Here is a 14,489-nt window from a genome sequence, read left to right as displayed (position 1 = left end):
TAAATACTTTGGGAATTCAGAATAAGAAGGCTGGGTCCTGTTTTTTTTAATAGTGTTTGTTGTTGGCAGAGAGCAGAGGCACTCAAAATTTCAGATGTCTAAATGATTCCTAAATCAGTGCCAGAGGTATGGGGAGATCTCATGTATACATCTGAGCACTCAACTTAGAATCGATATTGACAGTTCAGGTTGACATCAGCTGCACTGGCCTCCTGGAAGTAATAGCTATAAACTGAATAGCAGTCTTCTCTCCTCAAGGGATAGATGCTTAAGCTGTCCCCTCCTCCTGGAACGCCCTTCTCTGTCTATGGCCTGGCTATCTCCTATCAATCTTTTCAAATTAGTCTCAACTCAGTTATATCCTCCAGAAAGCCCTCTCTCCTTCTCACTGTCACAACACTTAGCCACACTCTACTATAGCTGTTGATTCACAGTTCTGATTTTCTTACTAGACCATGAACTGCTTGCTTCTTCCTTGGTCCTCAGTTGCCAAATCTGTAGAAGAGACTCAAAGATGATTGATAGTTAAGTCCTTTCCAAGACTGTCATTCTATGACCTACCAGATCCAGTTTGACAGACACAACCAATGTGGAAGATGGGAAGGGGATACTTTGGGGTATATATTGAAATTAAATGGAAAGAATGAAGACTTGGAGATAGTACTAGAAAACCCAGGCTCTCTCAAAGTCTCAGGCACACTGTGCTGTGTCAGGGCAGGTGTTTAACACACAAATCAGCACATATTCAAGAAACCAGGGCACAGCAGAAAGTGCACAGGCTCTGAAGTCAGATGGGTCTGGCTACTATTCTCTAGCCAAATAACCCTGGGTGTGTTATTCCTCCTTTTGAAGCCTCAGTTTCCCCTTCTGTAAAACAGGGATGGAAATGCCTGCTTCAGAGGTTGTAAAGATTTAAATAATAATATATGTAAAGTGCTTAGCCCACAGTAGGTGCTTAATAAATATTCTCTATTATTTTTATTTTCTCAGTTAGAAATCAGGATAAACTGTGAGCATGGGGTCTCAAATAAATATAATTTAGAACCTTTGTATCTTAGCATTAGAAGGTATCTTATGAATTGATCTTGTTAACTGCTGCAACATCTCCTGATAAAATGTAGATCTGTTTGCATAGTTCTAGTCAGGGGGCCCTTACCACCTCACAAGGCAGCCTGTATCCTTATAAAATCATTAGTAGGAAGTTCTTCCTCTTATCAAGGCAAAAATCTACTCCCTCACTTTCTTCTATTGCCTGATTCTCATTCTCTCCCTTGGGACACCACATAGCAAGCCTACCCCTGACTTCCCATGCAGCCTTTCAAGTGTTGAGCACCCCTAGAATCTTCTCTCCTTCAAGGTTAAAGCCCACAGGTCTTTCAGATGTGTCTCATGGGATCTGGTTCCATACCTCTTACCACCATCCTCTGGGAACATAGCAGAGAACAAAAAATACTTGGTTTCCGCCATCAGTGAATTGATATTCTGATTGGGGGGTTAGGGAGTGAGACAAGTCACCTGAAGGCAGGAACAATTTCCTGGTTATTGGAGGCACACTCATAGTATCTAGCATGTAGTAAGTGTCAGTTATTTGTGGAATTAGTATGCCTATTGCATGCTATGTACTCCAATGTGAAAGAAAAGCATCAGAAACATTCTCTACCTTTGAGGAGGTTGGGCCTCATTCAGAAGATAGCATCCTCAGACGCAACAGTGTAGGGCAGTATCTACTGGGGCATGGGAGACGAAAGAAAAGAAACCAGCATCTACTGAGCCTCTGTTATATACCAGGCACTTTACAAGCATTATCACTTTCAGTACTCCTAATAACACCATGAAAAAAGTAATATTAAGTCCATTTTGCAGATGAGATTACTCTAGCAAAAAGAGGCAAAGTAAGAATGCAAAATCTGCGGATGAAAAGAAATAGCGTATATTAAGAAATCCTTTCCTGTCAGAGCTTCCCTTCCCTGTGACTCTGAGTTAGATGTGTAGTTTTCTCAGAAATCAGGGTGTGGAGAGGTTCATTCAACTTAGCCTCGGTCACAGAGCAATAAGCTGAAGATGCATTTCTTACAAGTCCCCAGTGATGCTGGTACAGGGATCACACTTAGAGTAGCAAGACTTTAAACCATACTTACTTTGAGGGAATTGTGTGAACTACCAAAAGAAAATAAATCCTCTGATTAGTTGGCTCTACTAACACTTGAGTTTGCAGGAGAAAATCCAAGACTCAGACTGTCCAGCAAGTGTAAACACCCACAGAGGTGGGCTGGGAAGGAACAGAGCCATGGATGCTCTAGCATCTCAAAGCATCCCAGTCACTGTGAAGAAGGGGAAGAGTTCCCAACACAAGGGGTGTGCATCCCCTTGAGTTCTTGCCTGATGCCAGACACTGCTGTGCCTTTGCAGAGAGACCAAACCCTGTGGGGAAAAGGCATGAGCTGGGAAGTCCCGCAGACCTGAGTTCATTCAAATCCTAGCCTGGAGGCCTACTTCCTGGTTGACTTGGGGCAGGTTATTTAACATTTCTTAGCCTCACTTTCCTTATCTTTACAATGGGCCTAATGGTACCCATTTCCACAGGATTAAATTAGGTAATTTTAGTAAGCCACTTAGCAGAGTGCCTGGCACAAAGTAGGCACTGAATAAATTGTAGCTTCTGTTCATCCTCATGTTAATATAGTTAATCCTCACGGTGATCCTTTGATTGTGAAGATAAGGGATTATCCCTGTTTTTCCAGATAAGGGAACAGGCTGGTGAAGCTTAAATGAATTAACCAAGGATATACAGCAAGTACAGTTTTGGGCCACACATACATGAGTACATGCAGTAACAGCCTCAGAACTCTCTGACCCTCTTTAGGGTGTGTTGAAGTAGATTTCAAGGCAGTGGACAACAGGGAATGTCATCTCAGGACTGGCAGGGAGGGAGTCCTAGGATTTGAAGTTGGCTGAGTTTAACCCAGCATGTGGATTACTGCCCTGCAGGTGATCTTGAGGTGACTGGGGATTTTATCATGTGCTTTGAGAACAGAATTTCAGCCTGAGCTAAGGGTTCCAACATCCACAAAAATTCCTTACTCAACGCAGAAGGTTTCATCAACAGCAGGTACCCATCTGGCTGCCCCCTTGGGGGCTTTGCAGATGAGGGGAGTAGCTGTTCGGTTTCTGGAGAATGATGGTTTTTGAAGAAAGAAAGAGCAATGTGTGCAGGTTGGCAGTGCAGAAATGCTGAGGCTCCTCCCGGTCAGCCCTGTGAGGGGACAGCTTCTCTGCTGCTGCCATCAGCCATAAGGATGTCGTATTTAGGGTCCTGCTGTCATAACCCACAGGACCCCAAAGGCAAGGGAAAACAACTTCTCTCCAGAATGACTGGGAAATGAGGGGTTATAATCAGCTATGATGGTGACATTTCCTAGCATTTGAATACAATAAAAGTGCTTAACACAAACTATTGAAGGTAATTTACTTTTTTCTCAGGCGGTTCAAAACAACTTCAGAGATATTTCAGGGCCTCAGTATAGTTGTCAACAACACTAGTTCCAGCGCAGTAACTGTGGATATGGCAAAGGGGACTAGATTTGGAGTCAAAAGATCTATACCAAGGGGTGAGCAAACTATGGCCCAAAGGCCAAATTGAGCCCATTGCCTCTTTTTTTCTAAATAAAGTTTTATTGGCACTCAGCCATGCTCATTAGTTTACATATTGTACATGGCTGCCTTCACGCTACAATGGCAGTGTCATCATGACAGACTGGAGGACCCACCAATCCTAAACTATTTACTGTCTCACCCTAAACATAAAACAGTTTGCCAACCCCTGATCTAGACTCAGTTTCAGCTATTCAGGGATAGTAGAGCAAATCGCTCTTCTCTCAGAACTTCAGTTTCCACATCTATAAATGATGACTCTCTCTCCCACGGGGTTGTTGGGAGACTCAAATGTGACATAATGGGTGGAAAGGCACTTTGGAAACTCAGGATTTCTTTGGAAACGTGAGCCAGGATGGTTTTTATTTTTCACCTGATCTGTGCTGGAGGGGAACCCACCAGGACATTTTTTGTTTGTGTTTTCCAGTCCCTGATGTCAGCTTGTTGTCCTGTTCTCCCTTTTTCACAAATACGAAATGAATTCCCCAGGTGCCCGTCTCATCCTCTTCTCCCTCCAAACATAAACACATCCTGGTCATGTGCTTCCAGCAATGGAGAAATAGTACAAGTGTATGTATCCATCTGTTCCCTTATCAAATATTTGTTGAGTACCTACCATGTTCAAGTACGCAGTCTTTATAAACTAGTTCTTGTAGGGAGAAGTGTTTGCTTTCTAAGGGGAGAAGTTAGGTATAGAAATCATTATAACAGAAGAGAAATATTGCCACATTGTAGTAAGAGGACACGTCGTGTCTTTGTGTGTATATATGCATATGTGCGCAGTTTAAAAAATAGAAATATTCAGGTGCAGATTTAAGAAAAGCTTGTTAAAAACAAGAATCTGTTTAATCCAAAATACACTGAAGCGCCTTAAAAATGTAGCCATTGTGTATAACAGTTTTCCCTTGGAAACTACATTCTAATTTTAAGTTTCTATCCCAAACTGCCAAGGATGCCTTTCTTGCCCATTCATGGCCACTGGGCCTCTTACCCAAGCCTGCTGGTCAGGACTGCTGAGGACTGGTCACAAGGAAGGGTTGTAGGTCTTGGGCATCAGGGAGCAGGCACTCACTATAGTTTCTGAATATTGGAGGTAGTCTTCATTTTATAATATTGTATCTTGTCTTTAATGATTTTGTTTTTTCTTTATTGGTGATTCAGTAAACATAACTTCAATGATTTCATTTGTATGCTTGGCTTGCTATCAAAATAAGCTCATACACTGGGAGCAAAATAAAGTTTGTTTTAATTTTCTGTTCTGAAATTACTGTTGCCATACCTGTGTGGTCACATCTTGCTGCTGCTGATAAAGGGAGAGAATGAAGCTATTTGAGAAGAAGAAAGAAAAAAACAAAAACCTTGTCTATTTCTGGGATGCATATAGACACACTTAGTTCTAGGCTCCAGACTGGGTCCCCTGGGCCTTCCCAGCATGGTGACTCTCTTGGTCCTCGTAGAAATAGTGTTGGTATTCTTTGTGAATATGTTTCATTTGTATTTTTCTATGTTCTGTGTACAATTTAAATACAGAAATGCAAATCCAAAACCCATCACCAAAATTAAAACATAAAATTCTTCCTCATTTTACTCTCCCTCACTACTAAAACAGTTTCTGAAAGAAATGAGGCTTGGGTTTTTATATTTTCTACCTAGGGATCTAATCCTCTCAAGAGTTTTTTAAAAGAATATGCTTAGCTCCACTGAGTATTTTTTATGAGACTTAGCTGTATTCCTTCCTTGATGGCAAAGAAGCATGTAAAGAAGGCTGTTCATGAACCAGGTTAAGCACAGGTAGTTTTATTGCGCTGCCAGTTTATCTCATATCTTTCAATTCACAGGCAAGCCTTTCCACCTCTCTCCTCCTCCTGTTCAGTGCAGTGTTCTGTTTTAGAGTTTGCAGTTCATTATTTCATATCAAGGAAAACCTCTGATCTTTTATCCCTTTCCTTTCTGAAACGGTGTTCATCTAGGTTTTAGTTTTCCCCAAAGCACCCTCATTCTTGACATTAAATGCAGTCTCTCTCTAAACCTAGAGCAGGTGAGCATAACACGGTTGTGCTAATTGCAGTCAGGTACTAAGGTGATGGTGGGTTTGGGACTACACAGGCGTGTGGGTAGATGTGGCGTATCTTGCTGGGCAGGAGTCTTTCCTTCACTTGACCTTCAGAACCTTCCTAGAATCTGAGTGTGTTTTCCTTCCTCCTGAAGCAATGTTCTAAAATAAAGATAAAATATAGAATATAAAAATCATAGCCACTATATATATTTAAGATTTCCGTAAATATATGAATAACTGGAAAGAAAGGTAGTATATCAGGGAACATGCACCACTGGTAGGCATGATAAATTCTTCCACATATATTCCATCAGTACAATGAGTCATTGTTAAGTGGTTAAGTGCAGTTAAGTGGTGAATGTTTTGTCTATATTTTTCGTATTTCATTTTAATTTTTTTTTAATTTATTTATTTATTTATTTATTTTCATTTTAATTTTATACAAATCAAATTTAGTTGGATAGATTGACTCTGACCTGTTTCCTAGAACTCATACATAAGGTTTGTCACTGAGATTATTACTTTAAAAGTGCCCTCCAAAGCCCCTCAGTTGGGTGCATGACTGTTTAAAAGAAATAACTGTAAGGCTTTTACAGCAATTTTTAAGGCTTCTCTTATATACAAGGTAAATAAGGACTGATAAATTTGCATGATGAAAATAGACTTAATTAGGTGAATTTAGCTGGGCTTGATGAGGTGAAGCTGAATTTAGGATGAATGATATTTTTAAACCAATGAATTAGTCTCATGTATTTTTGGATTTGCAAAAAATTTTCTGAGAACATGTAGCAGGGTCTTGTGTTCACACGCATCTTTTTCTCTAACTGTTACTCTCCTGTGTGTGTGTGCCTGCGTGTGTGTGCACATGTGCACTCGCCACTCATACACACATACCTCTCACACACCACACATAACCCAGTGAAATAGAAAGAGGAGGGCCCTGGTAGCTACAGCGTGCTCAACATTTTCTCCCCCTTCTTCAGTTACTAATTCTGGCTGGTGAAGGGCATATCTGGCGAAGTTTGCGCCTGTCTTTCCTGTTCTAACCCTGTTATTCCAAAACAGAAGGAATATCCTAATGTATTGTCATTTGGGGTTTTCCATTTTGGGGACAAAAACGCAACTGAGTTTCCTCATGATTCTCTTTACTTCCACCCTATAAAGGATAATAAAGTCATCCATTTTCTGATCCGGAACCCAACTTGTTTTCCCAGGTTCCCTCCTACGACCAACACAAACACAGACATTTACCAGCAAAACAGAAGCTGTTGGAAAGATTTTTTGGCTGCTGAAGTGGGCTCCTGTCACCAGGACATGGCAGACTTTTTGCTGTATTGTCTCCCAGCCCTGGTCTGAGTGTACTCCAAAGAGAGCTTTATGTAATCAGTCTTTCCTGACATGTGATGTCCTGTCATTTTCCTCCCCTTCGGCTCTGCTGCCGCCCACAAATCAATAACATTGCCTGGGAAGTTCAAGCTGGCTTTGCAGCCACCCCAAGCTCTGTATTTCTTAAAGAGTATGTCAGAAAATGTAAAGTTTCCTAATGATATTTTTGGCTGATGACACATGGCAGAGCTGATGGACTATTTATAATCAGTGGCACGATCGCAAGCACATTATTTTTATTTCACTTAGTGGGGGAGCCCTGTCACTTGCTACCTCTCTTTTCAGACAAGTTGATGCCATCTTCACCTAAAGTAGCTAAATCCTCTTTGCAGAGTGTATTTGCACTCTGCAAAGTGTTAGGAGCTCCCCAGTTCTTTCCATTTTTTATTGTTCTTAGGCTGGGGGAATGATGAGGGCAATGAATGATTTGTTGCAATTGCTTTAAATTCTGGCCGTGCCTTCACTATAAATGTCTCCAGTCTTTGCTGCTCAGATCTTGCTACAGTCCTCTGAGTGTAGGCATGGATAGCATGACTGAGGCAGCAGACACAGCTACTGCATCCAGCACTTGTCCCAATTTTACAGGACTGAGCATAGCAGAGCTGTCTTTTGTTGAGCAGCTACTATGTTCTAGGTAGGCATTGCATGCTCAATATCTTGTTAACCCTCTCAAACCTGTCTGTGGCAAGTGCTGGTATCTGCAGAGAAGAAATGTCTGGGGAAAACAGGAGATTAAGTGAATTCTCTTCAGAGTCACACAGCTGATAGGAAAAGCCCCAGGACTCCAATTCAGAACTCTTCTAACAAACCACACCTGCTCTTTTCCACTACCCTGCCCTGCCTCTTCCCAATTAAGTGGACACTTGTGTGTATATGGTGTGGACGTGCACGGGCACTTACCTATTCCCAGCTGGGGCAGCTCCTGTGAGTTTAAAGCCTGACCAGAGTGAGAGATGGAAGAACTAGAAACTTCTCAACCTGGGAGTAAACCCTGATATAAAAGGAACCATGTACTAGAGGGTTTTGACGCACTGCGATGGGAAGTGTTACCTCTATAAAGATAATGAGCTCTCTCTCTCTCTTTTTTAAAAAATGTTTCCACAGGACAGAGTTTAGGGTATGGATTCGTTAACTATATTGATCCAAAGGATGCAGAGAAAGCCATCAACACTTTAAATGGACTCAGACTCCAGACCAAAACCATAAAGGTAAGAGGTTACATGTTAGCTCCTTATTTGGGAGGCACTGGTTAAATTTCATTCCTTTGATCTAATAAATTCAGGCTATGAGGGAGCTGGCAGTGGCGTTCTTTATTTATTATTCAAAGGACACTTACCATCCACTGTACTAAGTGAGGGACACAGATCATTACAGAAGAAAGAGGTGAGGGTTGAGTAGAGGGAGGGGACCACAAGCTGTGGGAGCTCCATTCCAGAGAGCAGGTAAGATGCCAGGGATGACTAACCCCATCAAGAATGCCTGTGTGGGCTTCCCTGGTGGCGCAGTGGTTGAGAGTCCGCCTGCCAATGCAGGGGACACGGGTTCGTGCCCCGGTCCGGGAAGACCCCACATGCCGCAGAGCGGCTGGGCCCGTAAGCCGTGGCCGCTGAGCCTGCGCGTCCGGAGCCTGTGCTCCGCAACGGGAGAGGCCACAACAGCGAGAGGCCCGCGTACCGCAAAAAAAAAAAAAAAAGAATGCCTGTGAGCTCAAGCCTGCAAAGATGGTCAGAGCAGAGCCAAGGGAAGAAGCTGTTCCAGGCAGAGGGAACAACACATGCAAAGCTGTGAAAATGTATATAAACATTGTGAGTGGGGAACAACATATAGAACACACTATGGCCTAAGATTGAGCAGGGAGATGATGAAAAGATGAGGATAGGAGGTAGGCAGGGGGCTCACATGTGAGGCCAAGCATCTTGGTTTTACCTAAAGGTGAAGAGGACCCTCCTAAACAAGACTTGAAAAGGAAAAATCAGTTTAAAAGAAATGCACTGGTTGTAATAGGGTCAGGTACTATAACATCTGGGGAGGAATGAAAAAGTAAACATTCTAGCAATCCAAAAATAATCAGACTGGTAGATAATATCTCAGGAGGGGTTGTTTCAAGTCAGAAAAGAAAAACAGTCCCCCAGAGCCTGCTCCTCCAAATGGACATTTCTGTGGCTGGATAGTCACTCTCTCCGTTCAGTCTTCACCTTGTGAGGATCCTTGAGGAGGTGGTGCTGTTTGCTTTCGGCCCCTGGCCCCTGACAGCCAGTGGTGGTCTCCTGGATGGAGCCTGCCTCTTCCTCAGCCTCCCTCTCCCTTCTTCCCCTACCTCCAGGCAGCATCCTGTTTGGGGGCAGCTGCCAGCCGATTAATGAGTCCCATCCTTCATAGCCTATGAAACCATGGGGAGGTGTGTCCTGGGCGCTCTTATCCTCACGACAGCAGGTCTGATGCAAAGTAGGACAAAAGAGAAACCTCTCCCAGAACGGAAATCTACAGATGGCACCAGCTCTCAGCATTTGAAAACACAAAACCAGAACTTTATGGTTCAACAGAGCTACTTTTCCAACATCCAGACTGACAGGAGGCTACTGGTGTAAGAAAATCTTAGCTGGGAGGTAATCAAAACAAAACCAAAACAAAACAGAAACCTTCTCTTTTTGGAATATATTATGTGGTTATCTTTCTTTCTCTTTCTCTCTCTTTTCTTTTATATCTTTCTTTCTTCTTTCTTCCTTCCTTCCTTTCTTTCTTTCTCTTTCTTTCTTTCTCTCTCTCTCTCTCTCTTTCTTTCTTCCTCCACTCCCTCCCTCCTCCTTTCTTTCCTTCCTTCCTTCCTTGCTTCCTTCTTTCCTTTCTTTTAAGCCACTCTACTTTTGCAATTTAGTTTAGCTTATTTTCTAAAGATGATCGCTTTCCTGATCTCATGCAATCTGGGCTTCACAAAGACCCCAAAATGGGCTTGACACAGGTTGCCTCAGTCTCAGCTTAGAATCAGTCCCTGTGAGTTCTCTAAAGGAGAAATAATCAAGAGTTGTTTAATTATGGGGTAGTCCTCTGAGAGACAGGAGCATTAATTTCTTTCAAAGGAAAAACATACCTATTTTCAATGCTTTGAGATAGGATGCTCTTGTCACCTGATTCTTTGATGAGGCCACACCAGGTTGAGAGATGTATTTGTGGGTTTGATTGATTTTTTTGTGTTATCCAGTTCAGCATTAGAATGTCAGACATTTGCTCTTCCCTTGATGCTCTTCCCTAATCTTAAACTGAGAAAGATGCTTTTCTTTCCTCTACAGTTTTCTTAAAACCCAAACCTCCCCAAGAGCTTAGGGTCAAATTCTTAGCCATCCATTCTGCTTTTTTAAAATAAAGTATTCCATGAAGCCATTGAAGATTCCCAAAAGGCTGAGTGGATCCGGCTTTTCTGATCTCAGAATGCAACCACCCTGGCCCATGATGCCATCAGAAGAAGTGCTTTGTCTCAGTGGATCTTAGAAACAAGGAACATTGATTATTTTCTTTCTGTGAAGAACCAGTCAGCCTCCTTCCCATCTCTATATCCCTTTCCCCACTCCCTCACCCACCCTGTGCTCACCCTGCATCAAAATGCTGCCAGCACATTTGCACCCAGCAGCAACGTGGGCTTCCGAGGCACTGTAGGATTCAAAATGCATGATGCCACGGCTGAATCAATAATTTCCATTCTCTACGATGAATGAAAATTTAATGTGCAAACCTGGGGATTTCAGCCCTTTCATTAAAGCGTTTATTTGCCATACTAAAAATTAAGTTTGAGTGATAGGTTCCTTTATTAACTTTTCTTCCCTTTCCTAAAGGGACACAGTGTTTCAGGTAAAAATCATATTAAAGGAAAGAAAAAAGCAAACCCTTTTTGTGTGCTGTTAATAGTCTCATCATTTATTAATTTTTTTTAAATTACTTTTCTGCCTTTCAGGCCACTATTTACTTCTTCTGCTTCAGTTTGCTTTGATAAGTGACATGAGATTTATCTCTTTGCTCTTATTCCCATGAAGGAATAAGATAACTTGCCTATCTGGAAAAAACAAGTATCTTCTTTGGAAGCATGCATCATAGAAATCTCCTCAGAATCATGTAGTACATGTTTGCAAACTTCGGTCAAGTCTGTCCCTCCTTTTGCTTCCTGCAAAACACACGACTTCAAACGTAATGTACAACATAGATGCAGGCAAACCAAGAGTTAATTCCTAAGCTTTGAAGGTTAATGATGAACAGCTAGATTCAGGGATAGTTCTAGAAAGCCCTGAGGGAGTAGTGGAGACTATAGTGAGCTGGAGAGCACTAAAAGGGGCAGCTGTTCTTCCGCTACTACTGATTATTTAAACCCAGATCATTGTCAGATCTTCCACTTATTCAATAGAAACCAAAAGCTAGATATTTTATGCCAAATCTCCCAATTTTTAAAGGTTAAAAACCAACTCAAAAAATTTTAGAGCATTATGTAGGCAAGCCAAACAAAACTTTTTTTTTTTAACATCTTTATTGGAGTATAATTGCTTTACAATGGTGTGTTAGTTTCTGCTTCATAACAAAGTGAATCAGTTATACATATACATATGTTCCCATATCTCTTCCCTCTTGCGTCTCCCTCCCTCCCACCCTCCCTATCCCACCCCTCCAGGCGGTCACAAAGAACCGAGCCATCTCCCCATGCCATGCGGCTGCTTCCCACTAGCTATCTATTTTACATTTGGTAGTGTATATATGTCCATGCCACTCTCTCACTTTGTCGCAGCTTACCCTTCCCCTTCCCCATATCCTCAAGTCCGTTCTCCAGTAGGTCTGCATCTTTATTCCTGTCTTACCCCTAGGTTCTTCATGACATTTTTTTTTCTTAAATTCCATATATATGTGTTAGCATGCGGTATTTGTTTTTCTCTTTCTGACTTACTTCACGCTGTGTGACAGACTCTAGGTCCATCCACCTCACTACAAATAGCTCAATTTCATTTCTTTTTATGGCTGAGTAATATTCCATTGTATATATGTGCCACATCTTCTTTATCCATTCATCTGTTGATGGACACTTAGGTTGCTCCCATGTCCTGGCTATTGTAAATAGAGCTGCAATGAACATTTTGGTACATGACTCTTTTTGAATTATGCTTTTCTCAGGGTATATGCCCAGTAGTGGGATTGCTGGGACAAACAAAACTTAAGAGATGACTTATGGAGAAGCAGTTTGCAGCCTCTGAACTCAAATTTAAATACACACACACTATTTTGCATTTTGAAAGTGAATGATTCATTACTAGGCTGCTAGTAGAAGGTGCCCACAAATGATGGCTCCCTGTTAACAAATGTTCGTTTCCCCTTTATTAAGGGGGATTGTAATGTGATTGTGTGTGAATACTGAGGGCACGTGGAGGGAAGACCAGGCCCCTGTCCTCAAGGAGAATACAATCTTAGCATAGATACAGCATCAAAGCAGAGAAAGAGAATGCTTCTTTAAATAAGCCCCTCTAAGTAGTGTGGATGACTGCAGATAACTTGCCTATCTGGGGGAAAAAACCAAGTATCTTCATTGGAAGCATGCATTACAGAGATCTCCTTGGAACCATCTAGTACATGTTTGCAAACACATGACTGCAGAGGAATTATTCTTTGGATTATAACTTCTTTAGTGGGAGAAAGTGGCCAGGTTCCCACGCCTCTTGGAGATTAGGCTCAGAGATGAATTGACTTGTCCGAAGGCACACAAGTGGCCAGCAGTTGAGTTGAGTTAGCATCCAAAGGTGCCGTGAAAGATTCTTCCAGAAGGGGAGCTACTTAATATGTGAGCATGAGCTGGAAAGGAAATAATAATAATAATGATAGTAATGATACCTTATATTGAGCATTTACTCTGTGTCCAACAGTATTCTAACCGCTACGCATGTTTAATAACATTTAACCCTTGAAGCTTCCCTAGGGCTAGATGCTTTACACACATCAGCTCTGATTCTTAAAATAGTGATTCTTTCCTTTATACAATTGAGGAAACTGAGGCCCAAAGAGGTTAAGAGACTTATCCAGGATCACACAGTTAGTAAGTGAGATTTGGAATGAGAAAAAAATGTTTTAAAAATAACTCTGGCAATAGGTCGTCAGTGTGGGAATGTCTCACTGCCTGCTTGCTCAGCGGCACATGCATTCTGTGAGTGTGTGGGTGTGTATTTGGTTCTGTGCACACATGGGTTATACTCCCTGGTGAGGGAAGATATATAAAAAGCAAACAGATGAATTGCATGGCTCCTCTGGGTTCTTCAGTAAACAGACTTGTGGTTCGGGGCTTCTGCCATCAATCAGGAGACAGACCTGACTTCAGATCGTATCTAATGAGACCCCTGCTTTCCAGGCCCTGAGCTAGGTCCTAGGACTTCGGTGACCTAGGGATGGCAGTGCCCTGGAGATTCTTCCACCCATGTGAGTCAGAGAGGCATGGGGGGGCGCTTCCCTGGTGGCGTAGTGGTTGAGAGCCCGCCTGCCGATGCAGGGGACATGGGTTCGTGCCCCGGTCTGGGAAGATCCCACATGCCGCGGAGTGGCTGGGCTTGTGAGCCATGGCCGCTGAGCTTGCGCGTCCGGAGCCTGTGCTCCACAACAGGAGAAGCCACAGCAGTGAGAGGCCTGCATACCGCAAAAAAAAAAAAGAGAGAGAGGCATGGGGTATGGACCATGGGCTTACACTGACTAGGCTGCCAAAGACCCAAAATTGGGTCTTTTCTCAGCATTTCAACCATAAACCCAGTGGAGATTATTTGCCCTGTTTAGGGCCTTGGAAGTGCTGTTTAGCTTCCAACCCCCCGTTTGTCTCCAACAGAGATCACTTTAGATGCTGAGAAGCACTGAGCAAAACGGCTGTGGGTTCTGGAAGATGATCCCCAGTACTCCTGGACCCCGCAGTGGATGCCTGTCGCAGTCCTGAACCTCTGCAGGGCATCTACAAGAGCAGCTTCTGAATTCCAGCCTCTTTCTAAGAAGCACTCTGTTGAATGCAGTTGCAGTAGTCCAGCTCTGTGTTGCATTAATTAGGAACAAAGAAAAGTAGATGGTTCTGTAGTAGCTTCAAAAGAGGGATATGTTTACCGGAAGTTTGGATTGATATACAAGTTACACTGAGAGCCTTCAGTAAAAAGTGATCCAGAATGGGATTTGAGGATGTAGGATCCTAACCCTTTCCGTGCAGTGGGACACCTGTTTGGGTTTTAACCTGAGTTTGAGGACCAGGATTAGAGAAGTGTTCACTGCTCTGCCTCTGGAAACTCATCTCTCATGGGAGCCACAAACATGCGAAGGAGCGCCTCTAATGTGGTGAGATGGGGACTGCCACAGGGCTGCAGGGGTTCCCACTTGATTGGGGTAGAGGAGCCGGAGTAGGGAGCTG

General features: G+C 42.7%; 1 protein-coding gene across 8 annotated transcripts in view; it reads left to right on the top strand.

Moving 5' to 3' along the window:
• The window catches only part of ELAVL4 (ELAV like RNA binding protein 4), a gene marked incomplete at both ends in the record, with an annotated part of 85,490 nt that overhangs the window by 52,834 nt on the left and 18,167 nt on the right, over positions 1-14,489 (top strand). For all 8 annotated transcript variants that reach the window (XM_082666056.1, XM_082666055.1, XM_082666054.1 and 5 more), the window contains one exon: positions 8,198-8,301. In XM_082666056.1, coding sequence (XP_082522182.1) covers positions 8,198-8,301 — 104 coding nt within the window. The remainder of the gene's footprint in view (positions 1-8,197; positions 8,302-14,489) is intronic.

The sequence above is a fragment of the Grampus griseus genome (assembly GCF_964374135.1).
Source record: "Grampus griseus genome assembly, chromosome: 1".
Classification (NCBI taxonomy): Eukaryota; Metazoa; Chordata; class Mammalia; order Artiodactyla; family Delphinidae; genus Grampus; species Grampus griseus.
This window is presented reverse-complemented; position numbering and strand designations above follow the sequence as displayed.